Below are 13,769 nucleotides of genomic sequence, written 5' to 3'. Positions count from 1 at the left end.
GATACGGAAGTTCGAGCATGCCCTTGTAACAACCACCACCTACCGCAGCAATTCCCTTCAATCAATTAATTTGTCAATCAATCAAACGCGAATTTCTTCAAACGTCTTGGACTACTCGTTTCGTACGAGCATGCAGGATAGGGTGCGATACCATGCATCCACAAAATCGTCCTCATGAATCGCGTTTGGATCTAACCTCAGAGAGGTCATCATGATCTGCGAATTACTAACCTCCGACTTGTTCATTTTGTACACGATGCCATATCCACTACGCCGCAAGGAGCACCCTACCATCCGGTGTAGGCAATCTCATCACTCCATATTCCATTACCTCACAGACCACCACGGCCGCACGTGTCGGTAATCTCCCTCTAGCACAACAGAGTAGAGTTATCGCCGCCGATCTCCCACCGAAATTGTCCAAATGGTCGAATGGTCGAATTATCGAAATTATCAATGTCTGAAAGGTCCTTGTCCACATTCGACAGCTATTACATATTGACTATTTGTAAATGTTCTACGATGTGACTATTGAAACCATTATACGGAGTACAGTACAAGCCCCAAGGTAGCCTACAAACTCCATGTTGCGGGTCGTAGAATGCGCCGTAGCTTGACCATCTGCCGGGCGTTTGGTGGAGTCGTCGTCACCAACCTGCCTTGCCGGCTGAGCTGGCGACTGGTCGAACTCACTCGTGCCACACTGTTTGGTCTCTTTGGTGGTGACGTTGGCTCCTCCAGTCCAAGCCGCACCCGCGCCTTCCAATCGGGACCATGCGTTGAAGGCGTCGTAACAGGTTCCGAGTCTTCCTCTGCTTCATCGTCCTGGTCCTCCTGCTCCCAGAACCTATCCAGTTCATCCGCGCCCACCGGCCTGCAGGCGCACATCCCTTGAAAATACTCGGCCGTCTCGTCTGACATGCTCACATCGGCTCTGCTCTGCACGTCGTCGCGTTCTTCTTGGCCTGCCAAGAGATCCAAACTGGATATCAGGGATAGAGAAGAAGTAAAGACGCCATTATTGAGCCGGATGGGTCCTGGCAAATAGACATCTCGCTCCGACAATCTCGGCAGTGATCGGCGTCCGAAACGACCTCGAGGTTGACCATGAGAAACCAAAGGCACGATAGGGGGCTTTTCCCTGTTGCTCTTGGCTGGCCTCAAGACCTTACGCCTCCCCAGGCCGACACCAGGCGATGCGGGACTCGGCCTGGGTCTCTTCATTGGCAAACCGTAGAGCTCGCGAGGCGTTTCTGTCCCAGAGGTAGGTACATCCGGTAAACCTCTCTTCCTGGAGTCTGCCAAACCCGTTTCTAGGCCTTCTACCTGAATCGATTGTGGAATCGCCTTGACGGGCGTACTTTCCGAGGCACCCTCAACACATCGTGCATCAGGTTCGGTTGATATCACTTCGTACCTTTGCAGCTGTGCACTTGGCATTTGTTTCCGAGGACTACCTTGGTAGTGGGAGCCGACTCCTTCCAACGACCTAGCCTTGCTCTTGCGCGACTTGATGGCTGACTTGGCTACGGAGGTCCCAAATTGAGATTCCTTAGGGTGCTGAGATCTCAGTTCTAGACTACAATGCACTCCATCCTCGAGAGGCAAGTCCGGTCTGGTAAATCTTGCGCTGATTGCTCTTCTCGGCGGTCGGGGCGCTGACGATAGCATCTTCAACATTTCTGGAGGAGTTGTGGCTGCTTTTCTCATCAACCTTGGCCTTTGCGGTGGCTGCTGATTCCCGCTGCATCTCCTGGGAATCAGCCGGAATGAGGAGGATGCACAAGAGGAAGAGATATTAAGAGAAGACACGTCTGGACTCATTACTCGAGGTGTTCGGTCTTCGTCCAAGCTGAGGGACTCGAGTCGGCTGATAATGTCGCTGCATTCATCCAGTCCTGCAGATGCAGCTGGTGAGCTGTTCAGCGAGCCTGTCCCGTCCGCAGCTTCCTTGTTGGCATCTACCAACATATCCTCGAAGAACGAGTCGTGTTTGACGTGAGTTGGTGCTTGATGGGCCATGGTGTCGTTGTGTATTGGCACTTTTTCCTTTGCTCTTTTGTTGACGTCCATCGTGATGTTAACGGAAAATGAACAAAGAGAGTGCTTGCCATTATACCTCGTAAGGCAAGTCGCGGAACCATAGTTGTAAGTCAGTCACCTGCGGATGGCTGGACCCTGAGCTATGCTTTCTCATGTGAAATGTGAGAGAACAGGATTGGTTGTTCAGCTGGCCCAAATTCGCATAGTCTTCCAGTAGCGTCATGATGTATGAACTTTGCAATCATTCATCGGTACCGAGCGGTACCTATGACCCTACGAGCTCCGTAGAAGATCGGTAATCTTCGATTGTAGGGCAGATACTGCATGCCAACTACTAGTGTGAGATCCAGAAGTTCTCACTACGGAATCTCTCAAACATGTGCTCCATTTGAAATTTACTCTGATCTCAAAAGAAGCAATTTATATTCTCCCATAATAGTTGACTTTATCAATCACCAGAATCTGTTCATATGTTGTGGTGTGAACTCTACTTAAGTGCACCGAGAGCGCTATACCTGCCCCACCTCGAAGGTTCCGTATGCATTCGTCATTTCCCCATGATTTGCCCCGCGACGGCTCATCGAAAGTACCCCTCATTCTCTCCAACATCTCGCAAAATATCATTACCCCAAAACAAGCATTTGTAACTGCCCATTTGGAAGACTCGGATCAATGGGGTCTTATTCCATCATGTGGATTGGTCATGCAGTGGTGTGGGGCACAACAAGAGCTATAGTCCACGGTTGGTAACATTCGTATATTATTACATGGTCGTTTCCCACGGAATTCGAACTTAGGACAAGAACCATCCGCTGGACGGATTGCCGAACTATAAGGACGTTCCCCCCCGGAGTGGTCCGCACTGGGATTATAATGCGATTGTAGTTTGAAACAGTTGCGAGTAACCATCGCGCGCGTTCATTTCAAATCCGTAGAAGAGGAATCGAGATATACAGACAGTATGGCAACATCAATAGATCTGATAAACCAAGCTCCAGAGGTGAAATCCAAATTGATCGTCACAAAGTCCAAAGCTCATTGAAGTACAGGGAACCAAGCTATGGGTCTGGCAGCCCCAATTCACACCTACATGAGTCACTGTCGAGAGGGCATTGGAATAGACTGACCCGATCTCCAGTTTCTCCACCTTGGGAACCTCGAATGCGATGAAGGATGGCTCAAACGCGCTGTAAATTCAACCCAACATCCCTTACCCATTCACACCCTATCCAACCATCCAACCCCAAGAACGAAACCAACCCTATATCAAAACCAAAGACCATGACCAACACAACCCCAAACAGGGCAACACCTCCTCCCTCTCGAACCCCAACCCCACGAACCTCCGCCGCAAACTCATCATGCTCGCGTACCTCATCTCGCACCCAACCGAAGGCCTCATACTCTACGAAACGGGCGCCGGCGCCGACTACCCGGAAGTCGTCGGCCCGCAAGTCAACGACGTCTTCACGCGGGTCGACTACACTCCCACCATGGACCTCGCCGCACAGATCGCCTCGACGGGCAACTCCATAACCGACATCAAGATGGTGATAATCGGACACCTGCACCTCGACCACGCTGGGGGTCTTACCCCCTTCCGCAACACGGGGATCCCCGTCCACGTGCACGAACTCGAGCTCAAGCACGCCTTCTACGCCGTCGCCACGCGCTCCGACCTCGGCGTCTACCTCCCCCACTACCTCACCTTCGACATCAACTGGGTGCCCTTCCACGGGTCGTTCCTCGAGCTCGCGGCGGGGATAAACATCCACCATTCCCCCGGCCACACCCCCGGGCTGAGTATCTTGCAGCTTAACTTGAGGGAGTCCGGCACGTGGGTGTTCACGAGCGACCAGTATCATGTCAAGGAGAACTTTGAGCAGGATTTGCCGCAGGGGTGGTTGGCGAGGGATCACGATGCGTGGGTGCGGAGCCATCAGATGATTAAGGGGTTGAAGAGGAGGACGGGGGCGAAGGTCGTGCTGGGGCATTGTTGGGATACGGTGAGGGAGTTGGGGATTGAGTTTGGGGGGAGGGCTTATGAGTAGTGTTGATTCGGTGGGGTTGTACTTGCGTTTGTGGGTTTCTGGTTTGGATTGTAAAACACTGAGATAGAGAGATATGTGTAGATGGTATGAGAAAGAACTTACCTTCCATTCAATCACATGAACGTCAACCCAATTGCATACTTTATACGGTATATAGATGAGATGGCAACGATTGTGTACTAAACCTGGATTCTTCTTCTCTCTGTTATCATACTCGTAAATTGTACTGTGGAGAGAGGAAGTAATGACGACGAATGTGTATCAACTATCAATCTCTCTCCCAGGGCTAATGGTGGAGTAAGAAGTGGCAGTGGAAGTGGAAGTGGAACCATAGGACAAAGATACAAAAACACTGACACTACAACGTGTAGTCTCCTTAAGATGGGTTCCTTCTCTACTCACGTGAATATATATAAACGAGAAGCTTATTGTTGTTACTCTTGCCATATGGAAGCGTTTCAACAATCGAAGCGATAGATATAAATACCGTACCTTGTCTGCACAGAAAGTGGTTTTAAATCTAGCATGATGGCACAGACGAACTCAGTAGCACGTGTGAATGTGACATTTACATACTTTGTTGAACTGGGAAAGCACTTCCCTTCGATTGAAATTTATATCTTGGAATACCTAAGTTAGACTTGTAAGAAGAATATGTTGATAATGCATAGTAACAGTGGCATACTACAGCTGCTACGTATCCCAAATCTTCCATCTCGAAAATCTAATCAACTCCCCAGTCGTGATCAACCCTCCGTACTTGCGTACAAACCACTCCCTATATCTGTCGTCTCCTTACACTCAAGGGGTCTGAGATCACTCACTGTGGCGTGGAATGGTCCACGCCCACGCACGCACATGATTGGCCCGCTCGTCTCACCCAGCCAGCAAACTAAGCGACTACACGCGAGAGTTCCCCTTTCGTTCCTGCATATCAAAGACATCTTTCGCAAAACGTAAATCCAACATCATCTTCTCACCCCACCCTTCCGGGAGTGAGTGTTTACTGTTTACTGTTCATGTGGGTGGCGAGCAGTCGTAAAAAATTTCGTTTGAAAAATAGCCGCGTTTGGGTACTGGTACGGGTACGTACGATCGCGGATCGCTCGAGCCCCGATTCAGATGCATTCCAGCAAGTGCAAATTATTGGGACAACACCCCTCGTGTAACGCGGAACGCGTTGGCCCCTCGATTCAAAGAATGAGTCACACGCAGGTGGGTATCAAGGGAGAGAAGGAGGAGAGAGACCTGTTCCTGTCAGGAGCGTGTTTGTTGCGCACGCGGCGGCCTTTGAACCAAATCTCTCAATTCGCTCGCATTTCGCATTTTGGCTGGTTTTGTTTTGGATGTGTGTGTGTGTGTGTGTTTGGTATTATTACTATCTATACAGTTTGTGACCTTATTTTTCAATCATGCCATTTTGCAATCCGGAATCGTGTGTTTCGTGTGTATGACATTAGAGAGGTGAATGAGCATGACTAGAAACAAAAAAGTCTGGAAAGGGGGAAACAAAGGTTTTGTGTGTAGTTGTGTGTACCTGACGCCGCCTATCCACCCGTTTGACCCTGAATTAAAAAAGCCCCCATCCTGCCGTCACTACCGATCACACCGTGATCAGTGAAGCCAAAAAGGGTATAAACCTGTGTCGAATGTATGAGTGATTGTTCGACCAGATGTTTTGACTGGAGAAACTTACCGAGAATGACCGCAATCGCGGAGTTCGTCTAGAGGACGAGGCCAGCAACGGCCAAGGCGATGCCGCCGAAGGAGACCATATTGAGAGCGGCAGCGCCTGTGGCCTCAGCTGGTGCAGAGGTAGACGGAGCCAAGCTCTTAGCTGGAGTGGACTTCGCGGCCGTGGTCACGGGAACCGACGAGTTGGGGAACGACGGCGCGGCAGAGGTTGCTGGGACCGAAGTATTGGCCGGGACTGAAGGCACAACGGGGACGATGGAAGAGACCACCGGAGGAGGAGCAATGGGGACGGATGGAACCACTGGTGGAGTCTCAACGGGGACAGACGGGACTGGGTGCGTATGTCAGTAACGTGTAGCGCATTTAGCGATTAGTAGTGTAGATATCTTTCACTTACCGACTGGAACAGATGGCACGACTGGCACTGACGGGACCACTGGCACCGAAGGCGCGACAGGCACCGAAGGTGAAGCTGGCTTGGAGGGCTCAACCGGGACCGATGGGACGACCGGAACAGAGGGCTCAAACGGAGGAGCAGAGGAGACCACCACGGGAACAGAGGTTGCTGGAGGAGCTTGGATCTGACCGTCGGAGATCTGGGTGATGGGCTGGACAGACCATTGAGGAACGGCCTGGACACCGAGAGCGGCGATGGTGATCAAAGCGAAGTAACGCATGTTGAAAGAATGGGTTGTTGTTTTGTTTAGGTAGAGAAGGTTGAAGGTTGTGGGTGGTGTTGTTGTTAGGGTAAAGTAAAGTAAAGGCAGGATATGTACCGTAGAAGAATGATATGGATATGACTGGTCGTAGGAGCGAGTGAACGACGAGCACACTATTAGCAGACGAAAGATTGAGGATCGACTGATAGGTAATTGAAGTTGGATAGAGTGCGGGTGGAGAGAAGAAGAAGAGAGAGAGAGAGAGGAAGAGAGGAGGGGAAGAGATATAAAGGCCAGAAATGCAAATGTACTTAAGTGTGCTAGGAAGCTAGGTGGCTAGGTGGCTAGGTGGCTAGTGAGTGAGTGATTGAGTGTATGAGCGTCAAGTGAGTGTCAAGTGAGTGAGTGAGGGTTGCCTGGGGGGGAGCAGAGCATTTCTCTGGCTACCAAGCAAAGCTACAGAAAGGGAGGCCCGGCTCGGATTGCGGCCAGTGCGAGCCAAATGAGTGAATGAATGTACTCCGTATGTGCACACTAACTAGTTAATTGTGAAGTCAAGGACACATCCCGATCCTGATCGCCACTCGTCTCCGCGTTGCTAGTTGATACCAGCAAGGCGGGTGGGTGGATGTTTGAATAGATGGATGCATGGATGGATGAATTGAAGCCCAAACAAGGATATGGATATGTATGGATAAAACAACAACAAGCATTCAGCCAAGGCACAGGCGAGAACACCATGTTGATCCTCCATCACGTTCTATGTTTACTACAACTAGGACACTCCATGTTTTACATCATTTTCGCCTCTTGACAATCAATGTGTGTGCGGGTGGCGTGTGGGAGCGAGCACTGTCTGTTTGAGCATGTCCCAAGATCTAACCAGTGCACAGAAGACGGATCTCTGTGCTTCACTTCACTTCCACATATCTCCCTTTGCACGACCACCTGCAGTCACCAATCTCCATGCAACCGCCGTACACGCCACCCTCGCTCATACCTAGGTACCTACCGCACGGTTTGTCTTTTTCGAAACAAACGTACGTTGGGTCGTACCACATTGGCGTGCGTTTGGACCGGTCGGTTCGATTGCTGGCTGGACACACAAATGCACCAGTCCTTTTGTGAAACCCAATCAGAGAAAAGTTACGTTGTGACCAAGTGACACCTTTTCCCGTGCCTGGTCGTACAGGTACAGTATCTGCATGCATCTAACAAACGGAAAACATGGATTGTTTTTTGTCGAGAGACCAAGGGCGGTCGATTTATTCCAACTTCTCTCGATTTTTGCCAGGGCGATGACTATCTGTAACTGGTGCATGTATGTAGACAGTTGACAATGTCGACAATCTACGCGGAACAGCACAGTACCTGATTAATCCATGTATGCATGCATGCTGGCTGCGCTGCATACAACCCCAGGCCAGGCCAGGCCCGCCTAGCGACGACCTACCCTACCCTCGTCACGAACGATTTCAGGATCGCAGATCGAGCGATTCGGACAATTATTTTCGCTGGTCCTGCGATTCTCTAGCTCCCGTGCCTTGATATGCTGCAGCCCACCGTCTGTCCGTCCGCCACCTCCCCGACAATCTATGAATAGGAACAAAATAGAGCAATCACAGAAGAAGAAGAAACGATCATCCACCTCATTCCCGTGGCGTTTCTTTCGTTCTTTCGTTTGCTTGCCCGCTTTGCCGATCGCCAGCTTCGCCTCCCGTAAATTACGCCTCCCTCCCTTTCTTCCCATTCCGAACGTCTCCCCTCGCAACACAGCAAAAACATGTGGGGAACATGCTATGTTACCACAAACTCAAACTCGAAACACCAAACAATGCATCGATGACGACTGCATTATGTACCTTTGCACTTCGTCCGTCCCAACGGTGTGTATACCTGCGCCTAGGTACCGTAGCAACGAACGAACGAAGGAAGGGAAGGAAAGGGACTTATATGCAAGGCCGGACCAGCCAATCCCGAATGCGTAGGGAAGACGTTACTAGCTACGAGAAGGTAAGCTTCGCTTCGATCCGTACCGCGCCGTTGCGAAAGGGTCCAGTCATGGTTGACTATCCATGAAGGGGAAGGGTAGAGAAACAGTGAGATAGCATTGGAAGGCTGTAGTCTCCTCGTGGTCTCAATGTATATCATTGAATGGCGGCGACATGCGCTCATATACGGAGGACAAAGATGAGAATGGACTTTGTCAAAATACATGCTCCGTACATAAACATTAATACATGATTGATATCTAGATCGTGACAATTCCATTTCCTTCCCATTGCTATCCCCCATGATCTCCCAAGTCCTACTGAAACAAAGAAGCCGAAGTCATGATAACATAAATCACGATACCCTCTTCTACATAATATGGTATGGTACGGCACGGATCCCTCACGATCCGTGGTTTCCCCCCGCATCAATTAGACATGCAACCTCACGATGGCAGTAGACAACACTCCCCCTGCCCCTCTCCTCAATTCCCATTTCCTGAATCAAACTCGTTGAGCCTATATGGGGAGCCTCCCGCTGATCGTGAGTGGTAGCTTTTATTTAACATGGCCATGAGTGGTTGTCCCATGGACTTGGGATGCTTTTCTTTATTTAGTTTGCTTTGGAGATTGTGGTACTTGACTTTTCCTGTTTTCTCACTATAATCACGTTGCGAGAAATGGGGGGAATGAAGGCGACGATTGTAATGGTGGTGGTGATGATGATGATGATGATGATGATGATGCATTGCCATGTCTCTGCTATGCTACTTCTGCAGTGCCCGACTGCCTCCTGCTTGCCTATGGCACGGGTATCTGTCTAATTATCGTAAAAAAGGGAAAATTGAGACCTTTCATAAAACCAGTCTTTGCTCGCTAAAAAAGAAACCTGAAACTTTTGCTACACTCCTCCATTCTCATCGGCGTAGCGAATATGTTACTCTCTCTCTCATTTCTCGTTGAGAGTCTTCGAGTGGCTGTCGGACGTGCTGCTTCCGTCCTCGCCATCCGGAATGGTCTTGGGCTCGAGGACGCCTCCGCTGCCGTTCGCGCCGTTGGCGTTCTTGTTGGAGTGCTTGTGTGTGCGGGCGAAGAAGTTGTGCACGCTGGGCTCGAATCCCTCGGGAGCCTCCTCGAAGCCCTCGGTCTTCTCGCTGAACTTGCTCTCCTGGGCTGCCACCCACTCGGCCCGCATCTCTGCGATCTTGGCCTCGTAGTCGAGCTTTGCGTCGTAGTTCTTGCCGACGCCGCGGAAGCGCTCCCACACGGAGAGATGCTTGGGGTGGATGGCGATGCCGTGGTATTCGTCCTCGCGGCCCGCGCGGATGAAAGCCCAGCGGCGCTCTTGCTCCTTGAGGTCCAAGCCGGTGGTGTCGGGCAAAAAGAGCCAGGTGAGGATGGCGCCAGCGAGTCCGAACCAGGGGACGACGTAGAATTTCATTTGAGTGTCAATGTAGCTGAAGACCTGTCAGTATTCTGTTTTTGAACCACCCTTCTTTCTGAGGACTAAACTTACTTGTAGAGAACAGCAGCGAGGAGAGCGCCAAGCTTTCCAACAGCGGCAGAGAAACCGTGCGCTGTGGCGCGGATGGGAGTAGGGAAGACCTCGGCGGCGACGAGGAAGGTAACACTGTTGGGTCCGAATTGATTGAAGAAGGAAGACAAGAAGTACATGGCCTGGAAAGCATGGATATGTTCCGGGCTGGTAAAGAACTTGTAAGCGAAGGCAGGCACGACGAAAAGAACGAAATCGGCCATGAAGCCGACAATCATCATCCACTTGCGTCCGTACAGTTTGTTGTCGATGAGGAAGGATGCTAGGTAGTATCCGACGAGGGAGACACCGACGTTGATGAGGTTGTACAACCAGCCGACCATAACGGACTTGTTGTTGGGGGTGAGAACGGCAATGAACTGGTTCTGGAAAAGCTTGTTGCCGTAGAAGAAGACGTCGTTGGCGAACCAGGCACCAGCCGTGGCCAGAAGGCGTGGGCCGAAGTAAGTGAGGGTAAGCTTAAGAGATTTGGTGTCGTATCCGGTGACCTTGGACTGCTTCTTCGAAATCATGAGCTGCTTGCTAGCAGATTGCATCTTGTAGTAACGGAAGTAGACGAGCCAGAGGGTGCCGACGGCGGGAACGGCGAAACTGATACGGTAGGTCCACTGAGCGGCGACCTTGGAGTAGGGTGGGTTTCCGCTTCCATGGTGGAAGATGAGAAGCAGCACGATGAGGAGAACCTGGTTGATAAACTGACCCCAACCCTGCATCAAGAAGGCACTGGTGACCTTGCGGCCACGGTGGAGACGATCGTCCTTGGTAGAAACCTTTCCGGAGCCGACGGCGTTCTCCATACCAGAGGTGGCTGTCATGGGATATTCTCCTCCGACACCAATGCCGTAGAAGAAGAGAGACCAGACGTAGCAAATGACCCAGCCGTTCTGGGTGACACCCCAAGCGGCAGTGAGCATGAGCAAACCGACAAACATGATGACTGCGTCCTGGATCAAACCCCAGCGTCGACCAAGCCAGTCACCGATGACACCAACGAGAATTTGACCTGGAGGATATTAGCGCCGTTTCGACATGTGCGTGGTGCTGGTGAGCTGATACATACCGACAATGATACCCACGATCTCGAGGTAGTCGATGGCCTGGGTCCAGGTCTCATCACAGGTTTCGTGAGTCTTCCAGCAGCTTGGGAAAGCAGCCTGCAGCAGAGGTCGAATATTGCCGATGGAGAAAAGCACGTAACTACAACGAGTCAGAAAGAGAACATGAAGAAGAGTGAGGAATCAAGAATTACCCTTCGAGAAGAAGACCAGCACCAGGAACCACCATGTTCTTCAGGTAGTAACCGACGGGGCTGAGAGGATCATTCTTGAACATCACCCAGATCGATTTGGCCTCGTCCTTGGCCTCTTGAGCGTCGACGCTAGTAACGAATTTGAGGCGCTTTCCCACTGGGAGGTCAGCCCAGTAGGTGCCATTCTCGTCGTAGATATCATCCGGATGAAGAATGCTGTGGAAGACACTAGCCTCGTTGGCGCTCATATCATGTCGGATATCCATAGGATGGGCATGATGGCCGGGCATATTAGGACCATGGGGCGCGGCAGCGCCATAATCTCTGATCGAATCTTCGTCCATTGCGACTGTGCCGGAAGTCCTCGAATTCCACCTGCCAAAGAAGAGGAAGAATTGGTCGCGAGTGAGTTGGCCGAGAAAGATCTTCCTTGGAAGACTACTTAAGCTTTTTATTGCGCAGGCTTATTTCTGCAGGGCTGAAGATAAAATCGATGGGAGGTTGAGAATGTTGCGCCTGATGACGTCGATGAAGCTCGGAACCCGTTGTGGTCGGTGGTTGACGAGCGCCAGCAAGAAGGCGAGGAGGAAGAACGTGGTGCGCGCAAAGGACCCTGAGTGGCTGGGAGAGCAACGGAGTTTGTGGATTAGAGATGATCTTGGATTGCTATGAATGATTCCGCCCTGTTCCGAGATTGGGACTATGTCGACACGGACAATTGCTGGAAGGACAGCAATGCTTAATGGGGACAAGAAGAGATGTGCAATTGCCAATTGGAGAATAACGAATTGGCGGATGGGAGGTTCGGCGAAGAAAGAGAGCGGGCAAGAATTCTTGCACCAGGCTCGGTCGAGGGAGGTGGCCGATGGAAGCAAAAGGTTATCAGGATGGAAATACAGCTTTATAGCGGGCGCCCAGAGAGTAGTACCTAGTACCTAGTAGAGGGAGCGGCAAAGAAAAATGTTTCTAGTTCGAATGGTGGGTTGCTCCTGGGCCCTGGGGTATTGATTTTCTTTGGAACCGCGGCACTCACAGCCAACAGGCCATAAAAGCGTAGAACATCCCATATCCATACCATAGCCATAGTCTTGGTGTGTAGGTGCGTACACAGTAGTGTGGTGTGTAAGTAAGTGCAGGCGTTGTCCCCACTCCGAGTAGGGAAGGAGGGCACGCGATCAAAAACCAGCCCTGAACCATGAAAAAATAAGTACGGTCCCACGCCCCTAGACCCCATTTTCTCTGCAATGTAAACAGATCTGGACTGACACATTAAATTGTCGTTGGCTGATGTTGAGATGCATATGCAGATCATGCTACCCTCGCTAACAATCCCGCAAGCCTTTTGAGGGGGGGTATCTGATCCTCCATCTTTTTGCACGAGCTATCAATAGAGCCTCTCTCCAGCCTCACATTACAGTAGAGGACGTTAGAACTGACGCACGCCAAGGAGAGGACGGAGATCAAGAGGACTGGACAAGCTTCCCAAGCTCCTGTATGGCAGTGCTTGCTCAAGGAGACAAGACAGCCGAGAGGGCACTGTTCTTCGATTCCGTGGCCCTAGGCGGAGGTGCATTGGCAAAAGGGCCGGAAGGAATTAGCAGAAGGGAATAATCTCCAATGTGAAGATCCCCGTCGTTGCTTGCAGGTTGGGACGTCGTATCTTTCTTTTTTGGTGTTGAGAAGATGAGGTTCAGATGAGCCAATGAGAATGGAAGATGACACCCACGTGTAGGCACGACTCCATCTCTGTGGCCAGAAGAGCCAGACTCTGCGCGAGTGAAGATTCCTCCGCTAATGCCGCCACTGCCCGACCCTTGCCACTCTGGGCGCTAGCACTAGTCTAGCCAAGTCGGGACCCGGCGCCTTCAAGGCCGCCTCCGACCATCCATCCACCATCGTCCATCGTCCATTATTGTCCATCGCAACGACAACGCTCTTTCAATCACACATCATATTACACATCACCACTACTGACTGACTACGGACCACTGACTCCCATACGCTATGCTGAACCTCATCCCATACCAATCTCCATCTCTCAGCTCAATCAATAATTACCGAGACACATCATCATTCCTAACACTTACGTACCACCACTACTCCCACTACCACTCAACGGCAATGCCGTTCGCAGCACCGTACCATATCTATGCATAATATTGCATCCTGCAACTATCCCACACCGGCACAATTCCCCATTCATAACTCATAAATCAACCCGGCTACATTACTGCTCAACCAGACTTCTTTCCACCCATGTACCCCACACACTTCGCCAGTCTTCCTAGCACCAACGGCTCCCGCTGTCTGGAAATGTCGAGCGTGACCATAGTATACCGAGGGTCAACCGTCTCAAATAAGTTATCGTAAACCCTTCGGGACATCTACATTCGTAAACATACATCGCTGCGTCGGCAAGCAAGCAAGCTCGCGCCAAAGACTTTCATAGCCAACGATCGGTTCCTTGCGGACCACTACTGACTGTCCTAATAGGCGACTCCTCATTTACATGTGTGTACCTAGGAA

At 51.0% G+C, this 13,769-nt stretch overlaps 6 protein-coding genes across 6 annotated transcripts; 3 read left to right on the top strand and 3 right to left on the bottom strand.

Annotated features, from left to right (window-relative positions):
* Positions 1–280: 280 nt before the first annotated feature.
* On the bottom strand, positions 281–2,268 carry BU24DRAFT_232932 (uncharacterized protein). Its single transcript, XM_033522204.1, has one exon. It carries the CDS (start codon positions 2,071–2,073, stop codon positions 574–576), a length of 1,500 nt encoding a protein of 499 aa, XP_033381582.1. The 5' UTR covers positions 2,074–2,268; the 3' UTR covers positions 281–573.
* Positions 2,269–2,634: 366 nt separating this feature from the next.
* BU24DRAFT_393873 (Metallo-hydrolase/oxidoreductase) lies at positions 2,635–4,094 on the top strand (the record flags this gene model as incomplete). Its single annotated transcript, XM_033525209.1, has 4 exons — positions 2,635–3,043; positions 3,093–3,107; positions 3,182–3,232; positions 3,348–4,094. The coding sequence occupies exons 1-4, from the start codon at positions 3,005–3,007 to the stop codon at positions 4,092–4,094; spliced, it is 852 nt and encodes a 283-aa protein (XP_033381581.1). The 5' UTR covers positions 2,635–3,004.
* A 1,030-nt stretch (positions 4,095–5,124) lies between these two features.
* On the top strand, positions 5,125–5,669 carry BU24DRAFT_232906 (uncharacterized protein). The gene has a single exon (XM_033522203.1). The coding sequence runs from the start codon at positions 5,217–5,219 to the stop codon at positions 5,574–5,576; it is 360 nt and encodes a 119-aa protein (XP_033381580.1). The 5' UTR covers positions 5,125–5,216; the 3' UTR covers positions 5,577–5,669.
* BU24DRAFT_424245 (uncharacterized protein) lies at positions 5,495–6,672 on the bottom strand. The gene is made up of 3 exons (XM_033528450.1): positions 6,187–6,672; positions 5,791–6,120; positions 5,495–5,734 (listed from the first exon to the last, which is right to left on the bottom strand). Exons 1-2 carry the CDS (start codon positions 6,464–6,466, stop codon positions 5,819–5,821), a joined length of 582 nt encoding a protein of 193 aa, XP_033381579.1. The 5' UTR covers positions 6,467–6,672; the 3' UTR covers positions 5,495–5,734; positions 5,791–5,818.
* A 1,340-nt stretch (positions 6,673–8,012) lies between these two features.
* BU24DRAFT_424244 (uncharacterized protein) lies at positions 8,013–8,620 on the top strand. The gene has a single exon (XM_033528449.1). The coding sequence runs from the start codon at positions 8,044–8,046 to the stop codon at positions 8,434–8,436; it is 393 nt and encodes a 130-aa protein (XP_033381578.1). The 5' UTR covers positions 8,013–8,043; the 3' UTR covers positions 8,437–8,620.
* A 671-nt stretch (positions 8,621–9,291) lies between these two features.
* Positions 9,292–11,879, bottom strand: BU24DRAFT_232891 (putative MFS phosphate transporter). Its single transcript, XM_033522202.1, has 4 exons — positions 11,244–11,879; positions 11,055–11,191; positions 9,956–10,997; positions 9,292–9,896 (listed from the first exon to the last, which is right to left on the bottom strand). The coding sequence occupies exons 1-4, from the start codon at positions 11,585–11,587 to the stop codon at positions 9,389–9,391; spliced, it is 2,031 nt and encodes a 676-aa protein (XP_033381577.1). The 5' UTR covers positions 11,588–11,879; the 3' UTR covers positions 9,292–9,388.
* Between the last annotated feature and the right edge of the window lie 1,890 nt (positions 11,880–13,769).

This window comes from Aaosphaeria arxii, assembly GCF_010015735.1.
Source record: "Aaosphaeria arxii CBS 175.79 unplaced genomic scaffold BU24scaffold_6, whole genome shotgun sequence".
In the NCBI taxonomy this organism is placed as follows: Eukaryota; Fungi; Ascomycota; class Dothideomycetes; order Pleosporales; genus Aaosphaeria; species Aaosphaeria arxii.
This window is presented reverse-complemented; position numbering and strand designations above follow the sequence as displayed.